The following is an 11099-nucleotide window of genomic DNA, read 5'->3' as shown; positions in this document are numbered from 1 at the left end:
CTCCGGGGGCGTCTCGAGCCCCGTGGCCGGCCCGCCGCAGCCCCCGCCGTGGCCCCAGCCGGGACCCTGGGCCCAACCCGCCTTTTACGACTCGTCGGAGCGAATCGCCTCCCGGGATGAGAGGATCGCCGTGCCCGCCAAAAGGACGGGCATCCTGCAGGAGGCCAAGAGGAGGAGCACCACGAAGCCCATGTTCACCTTCAAGGAGCCCAAAGTCAGTCCCAACCCGGAACTCTTGTCACTGCTGCAGAATTCCGAGGGCAAACGGGGCGGCGGGGCCGGGGGCGACTCCGGGCCCGAGGAGGACTACCTCAGCCTGGGCGCCGAGGCCTGCAACTTCATGCAGGGCGCCTCCGCCAAGCAGAAGACGCCCCCGCCCGTGGCCCCCAAGCCCGCCGTCAAGTCCCCCCCAGCCTCCCAGCCGGCCACCCCCATGTCTCCAGTCTGGTCTCCAGGACCCGTGGCTCCGACCCAACCTCCTCCTGCCTTTCCCACGTCCAACCCATCGCCAGGCCCAGTGGCCTCCGCCATCAAAATCGCCCAACCTTACGCTCCCGTGCGGCCCGCCAGCGCCCTGAACCTGTCCGGTCCCTTTAAAGGCCCGCCAGCCGCAGTAGCCAATCAGAATTACACACCCAAGCTCGCGGCGACGCCCCCCGCGGGGCCACCCAATGAGCTGCCCGGAATGAGCGGGAAAGGCGCCCAGCTCTTCGCCAAGAGGCAGTCGCGCATGGAGAAGTACGTGGTGGATTCCGACACGGTGCAGGCCCACGCGGCGCGTGCGCAGTCTCCCACGCCGTCCCTCCCAGCCAGCTGGAAATACTCCTCCAATGTGCGGGCGCCCCCGCCGGTGGCCTACAACCCGATCCACTCTCCTTCCTACCCGCTGGCTGCCATCAAGTCTCAGTCCTCGGCTGCACAGGCCTCCAAAATGAGCAAGAAGAAGGGCAAGAAACCCCTCAATACTCTTGATGTCATGAAACACCAGCCGTACCAGCTCAATGCGTCCTTGTTTACTTTCCAACCTCCAGATGCCAAAGAGAGCCTTCCCCAGAGGTCACCGGTGAAGGTCAGTGCCGCCCCAGCCATGAGACAAGCGCTTCCTCCCCGGCCCGTGAGCGTGGGCTCCCCCACGAACGCGCAGGCCTCGTCGGTGTACTCGGTCCCGGCCTACACCGCCTCGCCCGCCGGCTTCGCGGAGGCCGCCTCGCCCGCCAGCGCCTCCCCGGGGCCTCCGGGCCTGCCCACCTCTCCCAAGCAAGAAGCCGCCTCTTCCTCTTATTTCGTGGCGCCGAGGCCCAAGTTTTCAGCCAAGAAAAGTGGTGTCACAGTTCAGGTGTGGAAACCGTCGGTGGTGGAGGAGTAATCGCCACACCCGGTGTCGCGCTTTGCTTTGAAAGGAATCGTTTGCAGTGTCCCTTCAGTCCCCGCCCTCCACTCCTGACCCTCAGTGCCTAGCAATCCCTCAGCTTCATTTCAGACAGGCCACCACCCAATCTGGGTCCAAGAAGTCTATTTTTTAGAGTCAAAGAAAAAATGCAACTCAGATTGATTTGAACACATTTCTCTAGTTTGCACATACCTGGGGGCATCTCTCCACATAGGTCCGCACCATTATATGAAGGAAGCCAGAGGTTTAGGATTTTTGCTTTCGCCTCAGGAAAGACAGTGATGACTGCTAGCAACTGTTAGGACACAGCCTTTATGTAGTAATGTAACAGCTGCAGTCCCAGGGTGAAAAGGTTCAAAGGTACTGCAAATATAACATGTAGTGACGGACTGACTGAGATTCCTTTTTTTTTTTTTAGATTTCCTTTAAGTCATGCTTTATCTTTATTACTAGTATTCACAGAATTAGAAACGTATTGAGGATGGGGGTCTTTCAACCTCAGGCGCCTATTTGATACTATAGAGAAGGTATTTTAAGGACTGTGGGAATGTATAGAGTTTAGTATGAAAAGAGGATCTTGATAATTACTGAGCACTTACTATGTATTTAACTTCTTGTCCGATGCTCTTACATACATTGATTCATTTCAGAAGCCACTTAAGGTAAATAGATTAGGGCAAGAGAGGTAATTATCCTTAGAGATGGGTTTTTCATTCTCCCTTGCCAGTTACTTCAGGAAATAGGTGCTTACATCTCCAATTGCCAATGAAAGCAAAGGTTTGATTTCTGCAGCTGAGGCAAGTGGTAGGGTACAGCATAAGAAAGTAACATCAAAAGGGGGAGCGGTGCTCAGAGAGGCAAACTCAGTTATCCTTTTGCTTTGGGAAATTGCATGGCTGGGATGGATGAAAGGGGTCCTGACAGCAGAACATAAAAGTGAAGTGCAAGGAACTGAGTCAAAGTGCACAAATGGCATAGGGTGAAGATACAGAACCAGTTACCACCATGTTGGAGTGAGCTCACAGACTTTCTTCCCGTGTGTTTGCTTTGGCTCCTGATGAGTGCTTCTCCTGCTGTTCCTTGCAATTCTATTCTTGCACCTTTACTTCTAGTGTTTCTATTCGATGGACCAGGATAATTCAGGCAAGGTTACCTTGTGAATTTGGATGGGTCACACGCCATGTCGTCACTCAGCTGGCTAGGAAGTGAATAATGTTACTGAAAGTAAACCTGAAGACCTTTCTCATATCTATTTTAAGTCTGAGTGAGTGTGACCGTCCATGGAAAGTATTCAACATGAATTAATTGCGACAACCTCAAAGCGCTGATGATGGCTCCAAGTAAAGCTACCTACTCTAGGCAGTAGGTATGTATAGAGACCTCTAGAAAAACACTTGCCTAGTTAGGTGCCACTTTAATCCTCTGCGAATACCTGTATTCCCGCTCTTTTCCTGCTGTCACTGTCAATCTGCTATGTTTTTCACTATCCTATTAAAATATTACTTTCTTCTTTATCTGTTCCATTGTAAAAATTTTTGTTAAAAGAACTCTTGTTAGAAGAACAACTCTATCCTAAGCTATTTCTCTCATTCCTCAGTTTCCTTTTTTTAGGGGGGCGGGGAAGGAGAATCCAATTCTTCATATATTGCAAAACTACCAGACTTACACATTTCTAAAAGATAACACATAAAAGGAGAATTCAGTCAACAAAAGGCCAATGGGACTGAATGGTATTTTGCTTTTTTGCTGTCTGAACACCCATTGAGTTTGGTGTTAATACAATCATAGTTAGTAGTTTAGTCCTGTAGTTGCCTTTTGGGGATATTAATTGAGAAAATTAATGCACGACAAGAGAAGTTCAGCATATCATTAAGTCACCCTGTTTCCTGCAAAGGAAGACTGATAGGTACTGTGCTTGCATTGTTTACTAATAGAATAATCAAAAAATTTAACTTAGATGGAAGCAGGAAAGACCATTTTATAATTTTGCATCGTGTATGTGTGTGTGTGTGTGTGTGTGTGTGTGTGTGTGTGTATGCTGGTCCTGGGTCTTGAACTGAGGGCCTGGAGACTGTCCTTGAGCTTTTGTGCTCAAGGCTAATCCCCTACCACTTTGAACCACAGCTCCACTTCCAGCTTTTTAGAGGTTGATTGGTGATAAGAGTCTCACAGACTTTCCTGCTCAAGCTGGTTTCAAACTGTGATCCTCAGATCTCAGCCTCCTAAGTAGCTAGGATTACAAGCATGGGCCACCAGTACCTGGGTAATTTTGCATTCCTAATATAGCATTTAAGCTTGGCATCAGTTAAAGGACAGACATAGAACACACATATAGTAGCCAATTTGAGATCATGGGTTCCAAAGCATCCTGGGATGATAATGAGCCAGGGGCATTTCCAGTTGCTCAGGGGTTTGTGGTTTGTAGGAATGAGAATAGTTTTAAATGCATTTCCTGATGGACAGGTGGCATTCTTAGCCAAGCCACTATTTGGAGTTGATGACCAAAGACACAACTAACATGACTGTGTTCTCGTCATCCAGGGCCTGTTTGGAAATCCCAGGAGTGTTTAAGAAATGTGGTTGGCATGAAGGTACAGCAGCTACAGTTTAGTTTGACCAGAAGTTAGTAGCAGAAGGACCATAGAGTCCCACTCGATAGAGGAAAGGGGAAAAATTCTCCACGCAACATCCACAACAGATGTCTCTCCCTGCCCCCCTTCTCTTTGTCTGAGGGATACAGGAAGTGAGATGGAGGTGTTCACCAACTCCCTGGAGTAAGAAAAGTTTCTGTTCCTCTTTTCACCCCTCCAAGGAGCTATAAATCACTTTTTAGATGGCAATAGGATAGGTGTGGCAGGCAGGAGGATTTGAACCAGAGACAGAAATGTCTTCTCACTGGACAGAGTACCAGCTCTATCTGACTGGAATGTAGTGATGAGGTTATGGGTTTGGTTGTTGGGTTGCTTGTGGAGCCTGGTAGGCAGTTTATGTTGAATTTTTTAGCACCTTGCCCCTCCCCTTGTTGTTTATTAGTCTGACTCGTAGCTAAGGCCCCTGTGGCGTCAGCCTTAACGTGCTGATACCTACGTCACCTCAGGTGCCCCATGCACAGCACTACGAGGAGCACACTGCGCTTGTTAGACACTGGGATGGGCCCGGCATGACAATCACACTCACTGACTTACCGCAGGACCTTAGGCAAAATTGTCTTTTCTTTTTGTTTTTGTACACATTAATAATGTCTCAATCCTCTCTTCCTGGCAGAGTGTTGTGCTGTCAGGAGGTGGGACAACACAGAAGATTCTAGAAGATAAAGGTGATCTGTGAATATCAGAACAGTGTTCTGCCATTGAATATCAGAACAGTGTTCGGTTCTAGGGCACATCAAATCAGGGTCAGTCAACGTGGGAGTCTGAGCTATGCCACTTTTAATCTTAGGACATTGGCTATTTTATTTCTAATATTTCAATAATAAACATCATTGACTTTGAGAGACAGTCTCTGAATTTAGATTAGATTTTTAGGACTGTGTTCTGTAACGCACATTTGGGTGGTTATCTTAGAACTGGTTAGCCTTTCTTTTATATATCTGTGTGTGTGTATAGGTATATATATATGTACATACATACATATATATGTACATATATGTGTATATCTATGTATATATACACACACACACACACACATATAAAACACTGGTTCTGGAGCTTGAACTCAGTGCCTGGGCTTTGTGCTCAAGGCTAGTGCTCTACCACTTAAGCCCACAATTCCACTTCTGGCTTCGAGGGTGGGGTCAGTTAATTGGAGATCAGAGTCTCACAGACTTTTCCTGCCCATGCTGACTTTGAACCATGATCCTGAGATCTCAGCAATTATGAGTGTGAGCCACCAACACCCTGTTAACTTTTATACTTCAAAATATATCTAGTACGCTTGCTCATGATAACAAGTGTCAACTGTCTCATCTCACATGAGCTCTCTTCACATAATCTTCGCAAGAAGCAATCCTCACAAACCCTAGTGAAACCAATCCAAGTTCCAGATCATTTCCTAACCTAAGCACAGGGTCATTCAACTCCTCTAGACAGGGCTGACTGCTTTCACTGTGGGACAGCTGGGAATTACCACACAGCTTACATTCTAGCAACAAGAGTCAGCTCTGAAATGTCAGAAATAAATGATCCCATTTAAAGGGGGATTTACATCCCCAGGAGCTGTGTTTCCTGCTGGCAGCCACCAGGTTAAGCAAGCTGAGAGTTAGTCTGCTGCTGTCTGTCAGCCATGCTAGTCACTGACCAGGTGGCTGTCTCCATAAACCTCTTCAGAGTAAAAGAAGCCACTTCAGAGTAAAAAGAAGGCTTTTGGTGCCTGAGTTGAATTTTTTTAAATAAAATCTCTTTACTGTACATTATTCCAAATAGTTACATATTAAAGGAACTTCAAACTTCTGCTTTCATGAGTCCTCAAGATCTGTGGTGCTGTTCAATGAGTCACCACCAACCAGGCAGGAAAGGAGTATATGTGTGTGTGTGTAAGTGTGTGCACACACGCACATGCAAATCAATACTAGGGCTTGAAGAGAGGCCTTGCAATCTTACTTGTTTTTTTACTCAAGACTAATGTTCTGTCACTTTAGCCACACCTCTACTTCTGTTTTTTTTTTTAATTTCTCATTATTTAGAGACACAATTCTTGGACATTTTTCTGCCTGAGCTGGCTTTGAATCATGATCCTCCAATCTCAGCCTCTTGAGTTAGCAAGAATTACAGGATTCATGCCCAGCAGGAAAAATGGTTTGAAGTCATGGGCATCAAAAGTGATAAGCTTTCTGAAAGGCTTGAAATGCTTCTGGTAGGAAGTGTGGAAGGCAAGGTCATTATCTTCTAAAAGCAAAATGGTTATGTTTTCTTAAAAATATTTTTTGTTAAAGTTCGTGAGAAACGTATGGCAACGTCAACAACTAACATAGCATTCCCAGAAGCACCACCCTTTCTCTGGTCTCATGTCCCCATATCATAGGCTCTAGGGGATGGGTAACCCTCCAGAGTGCTGACCAGGCAGCAAGTCTCATGGGAAAGCACAGAATTCTCTAGATTTCCATGAGGGTTGGCCTTGGACCATAAATCAGACTATTAAATTCCCACTGGGCCCCCAAATTGGACAAAAACAGTAGGAGCCAGTCTCTGTTTATCCTTCTGTAGTCCTGACAAAAGAGAACTGAAATTAAAGCTCACAATTCACCATGTGCTGGATAAATCTTGTGTCAGACCCATCAGGAACACAGATTATTTCATTTAGATTTTATTTATTTATTTCTTGGATTATCATTAAGTAGTTGTACAAAGAGGTTTCATTCCAATTCTTCAGTTTGCGAGTGTAATGCATTGACCAATGTCATTCTTTCCCTCACTGATTTTTAAAAATATATAATGTGTATATATGTACAGTAAGCTACCCCTTGTTATCCCCAAATTGCAGAACTACTCAGAGGGAATTAACTGAATGAAGAGAAATTTAATTAAAAGTAATCAGATCTGAGGCTGAGGAAGTAGCTCAGTGGTAAAGCAATTGCAAGACTCTCTGTTAGGTCAACACACACACACACACACACACACACACACACTTAAACATTGCTCAGACTTCTTATTTCCTGAAAGGTTTGCCAGCTAATAAAGCACTCCTCCAATATAAACAGAGGAAGTCAGACTTCCACAAGTCCTATAATTTAAGTTAAATCTCTTTTTGATACAAATAATTTTTCTATTTTTTCACTTCATTTTCTTTTAAAGTCCTCATATTTATCTTTCTTTACCCCTGACTTGACTTGATTATCTAATTTGGGTAAGCTTCACAATTATTCAAATATAAGTTCAAGGTCCCCAGTCAAACTACTCCAGAGGGCTGCTTCCCATGGCCCCTCGCTCCTTTACCTGCTAGGGTACTCTAGGCCAATCCTGATTCTACAACTTCTATTCTTTCAGTCCTCAAGAAGTAGCACTGACATGAATACATTTCAAAAGCAAAGCACTATAATTGGCCCTGGAGATGAAGAGGTACACATTGTAAGAATCAATAGGGTTCTTGGAAGTAAAAGAAAAAAAACAGCACCATGTTTCACTTTACTTTTTTTCATCACATGTTTTAGAAGTCAGGTAAACTTTGATAGTGCACACGCGCACGCACACACACATACATACCTAGGCACTTTCCCTGAGGTTTTTTGTTTGTTTTGGCTAGCTCTCTACCATTTGATCAACACCTCCATTTCCAGCCTTTGCTGGTTAATTGGATACAAGAGGTCTCACAGATTTTCTTGCCCAGGCTGGCTTTGAACTGAGATCCTCAGATCTCAGCTTCCTGAGTAGTTAGTATTATAGTTGTGAGCCATCAGTGCCTGGTTAACTTAGATGCATTTAACTGGGGACACATGTAGTTTCCCCATTTCCCCAGCAAACCCTCAGTGAAGTATTCTGGCTCACCTCAGGATGATGAGTGGAGAAGAAAGTTATGGCAGCCAGCCAGCCATGCTGGGGGCACAAAGGAAAGGTGGGAGGGGAGAAGAGAAGTTCATGAATTGAGCTCTTACTATGTACCAGGGAGGATGTCAAGTATTTTTATATCAGTTATAATAATAACTGATACTGAAAATAACTTCCAGCCCAGAATAAAGTAGAATATCTTTCTTAGGTTATCTCTTCTGAGCAGTGGTCCATACAAGACATCTTGTCCCCATTGTATGGATTGTGAGGTCCGAATGCTCATTTGGAAGAAATAGATCATTATAGTTCAGTCTGCCTCCTGCATTCCTTACTAATTACACTGCCATTTCACGAGTAGATTCTGGAGAAAGAAAGGTCTTTTCTCACCTAACAGAAAAAGTATCTAATCTCAAGCAGGTGAAATCCTGTGTCTCACCATCAGCTGTCTTGTGATTGGTGGATTAGGGTGAGATTTAGGCCTCTGTCTGATGTCAAATCTGGGCTGGCCAATGGAGCCACCTGGTTTTTACCGAGTCTCACTGGGCCCTGGGATCCTGCCTGTTAGTGGAGTCTGGGTTTACCTGCTTGGGCAGTCTGTGTAGTTAGATTTGCTCACCCGGGTGACCTGAGAAAGGACTATCATAAGAAAAACAATCCCTGAGAAAACAATAACCATCTGTCTTAGAAGTTAATTAAACAAATCAAAAAAGATAGCTTTGACAGTGATTTTGTGTGAGTTTTCCCCAAATCGTTTTATTTGCTGATTTCAAGATGAATAGGTAAGATCTCTGGGCTAGGAACAAGAGAGGGCACATGTTATAGAAAAATAAAGCGGAATCAACGTCTCTAAAGAAAGGGCTCCACCTGGCTGGATGCCATGCCAACTAAATATAATTCAAGGATTCTTCTTATTAAGTAATACACCAAAACTGAGATTGGCTTAAGGAACCACTATTAACGCAAGGCATCTCAATCCAAATAATTGTGAATAGAATAACGCTAAAGGAGTCACCAGTTTGTAGTGTTTCAGAGAATACCTACAAGCAAGTTACCTCCCTGCTGCGTCACACTCAACCAACATGGGGTCTCGAACCCTTCCTGTCCCCTGGTGTCCCACCCGCAGATAACCCCTCAATAGTCATTTCTGTCAAAGACTTCTCAGAAAGGAGATTGGTTTTTTGCACCTCGCATGTTCCCCACTAGTTTTTTTTTCTCTTAATCTATGCCTCATCGTTATTTGGAAAACATCTCCCAAGGAATGATTAAGAAATAGAGTATTGAAAAAGAGAAAGTGAGGGTTCTAGCTCAATTGCAAAAACTCATTGTGTTTGCAGAGATTCTGAAACTTCATATGTCATCCTACAGCTACTAAGGGGGTGAGAATGAGGGGACTTACTATAGATGGGGTGCCGTGGTAAGTCCTGTATCAATGTTAGCTCTTTTAGATATCACAAAATATCTGAAGTACGACATGGGTCCTTTATCATCCAAATTTAAGATTAGAAGGAAGAGGTAAAGGGAAGAGGAGGATCTGGTTTAATGTGAGGCTGATTCACAACCAAAGATCCATTGTGAGATCCCTGGAATGGACCTTCCTCTCCAGGTCCCAAGAAGACTTGTTCATAGTGGAGGAATTGCTCATCCAAGAAGATGAGTTTTATATGTCTCAGAACTGACTCAAGAGTTACACTAAGTTAAATGCCAGTGGCTCATGCCTGTAATCCTAACCACTCAGGAGGCTGAGATCTGAGGATTCCAATTCAAAGCCAGTCCAGCCAGACTCTTAATCTCCAATTAACCACCAGAAAACTGGAAGTGGTGCTGTGGATCAAGTGGTAGAACACTAGCCTGGAGCTGAAGACCTCAGGGACAATGCCCAGGCCCTGGGTTCAAGCTCCATGATTGATCAAAAAAAAAAAAGAGTTATATTAAATCTCCAGTAAAAACTGACTGAAAAAAACTGTAGTATATGGTATTGCCCAATGACAGACGAAGATAGCATATTAGAATGCAGGAAAGCTTTCCATCTTTGTTTCCATCGGCATACTTGCTTAGAACTTGGTGAATGGGAAAAGGAAATATGACATTTTGCTGGTTTGCCCTGAATGAGTGTCAACACTGCAATAGAGCAAATACTTCAAAAAGCTGCCCCTTCCAGCTAGACTCATATAGAACCAGAACTGGGTGAATTTCTTAGGTAGGTAAAGGAGAAAGAGAGATTACAGATAAAAGTAGGGGTGGGGTAGAATCTCCAAATGGAAGTAACAGTAATGCAGAAAAACATTTCCTAAAATTTATACATTAAAAATTATAAATTAAAAAAGGCACGATGACTTAACAGGAAAAAGATTACCACTTCTTTTCCGAGTGTGTGTGTGTGTGTGTGTGTGTGTGTGTGTGTGTTGGTACCAAGCTTGAACTCAGGGCTTTATACTCTTGCTTAGTTTTTCTTTTCCACCAAGGCTTGAGCCATACATCCACATTCAGCTTTTTGCTGGTTAAATGGAGATAAATGTCTCAAGGGCTTTTATTTTTTTGGCCTGGGCTGGATTTGAACTTTGTTCTTTAGGTTTCAGCCTCCAAAATAGCTAAGATTACAGGCATGAGCCACTGAGGCCCAGAGTTCATTTAAGAACTCCACATACAGGATTGAAGGTGGCTCAGTGGAAGAGTGCTTGCCTTGCACGCATGAGCCCTGGGTTTGATTCCTTAGTATCACATAAGCAGAAAAGGCTGGGAATGGCGCTATAGTGGTGGAGTGCTAGCCTTGAGCTGAAGAGCTGAGGGACAGGGCCCAGGCCCAGAGTTCAGGCCCCATGACTAGCCAAAAAAAGAACTCCACATATGGTGGAGTGTGCCCTGAACAACTCAAGGCACAGGTAGCAGAGCTGAGTGGGGTGTGGACCAGTCCTGGGAGTCACCAAGCCCATGCTCCAGCTGCTCGGTGCCTCAGTGCCTCGGCCATGACTGAAGATAGCAGGTACCTTGCACAAGCTGTGAAGCTTCTAGAAATAGGTATACATTATATGTATACAACAGCTTTTGGCATGCAGAAAGTACTAGTCACATGTTAGATATTAATATCCTTAGAGAGATATACTTGGTAGACAATAACTACTATTTCAAGAATTCCAGGGCTGGGAAGGTGGCTCAGTGGTAGAGTGCTTGCCTTGCATGCGTGAGGCCCTGGGTTTGATTCCTCAGCACCACATAAGCAAAAAGAAAAAAGC

The 11099-nt window shown here is 44.8% G+C and overlaps 1 protein-coding gene across 1 annotated transcript in view; it reads left to right on the top strand.

Moving 5' to 3' along the window:
- The window catches only part of Synpo2 (synaptopodin 2), a 140845-nt gene that overhangs the window by 110769 nt on the left and 18977 nt on the right, over positions 1 to 11099 (top strand). The window contains exon 5 of the mRNA XM_013023732.1: positions 3 to 1336. Within this exon, the coding sequence (XP_012879186.1) occupies positions 3 to 1336 (1334 nt within the window). The remainder of the gene's footprint in view (positions 1 to 2; positions 1337 to 11099) is intronic.

The sequence above is a fragment of the Dipodomys ordii genome, unplaced genomic scaffold (assembly GCF_000151885.1).
Source record: "Dipodomys ordii isolate 6190 unplaced genomic scaffold, Dord_2.0 Scaffold70, whole genome shotgun sequence".
NCBI lineage: Eukaryota > Metazoa > Chordata > Mammalia > Rodentia > Heteromyidae > Dipodomys > Dipodomys ordii.
Note: the sequence above shows the minus strand (reverse complement) of the source record. Positions and strands in the feature narration are given on the sequence as shown.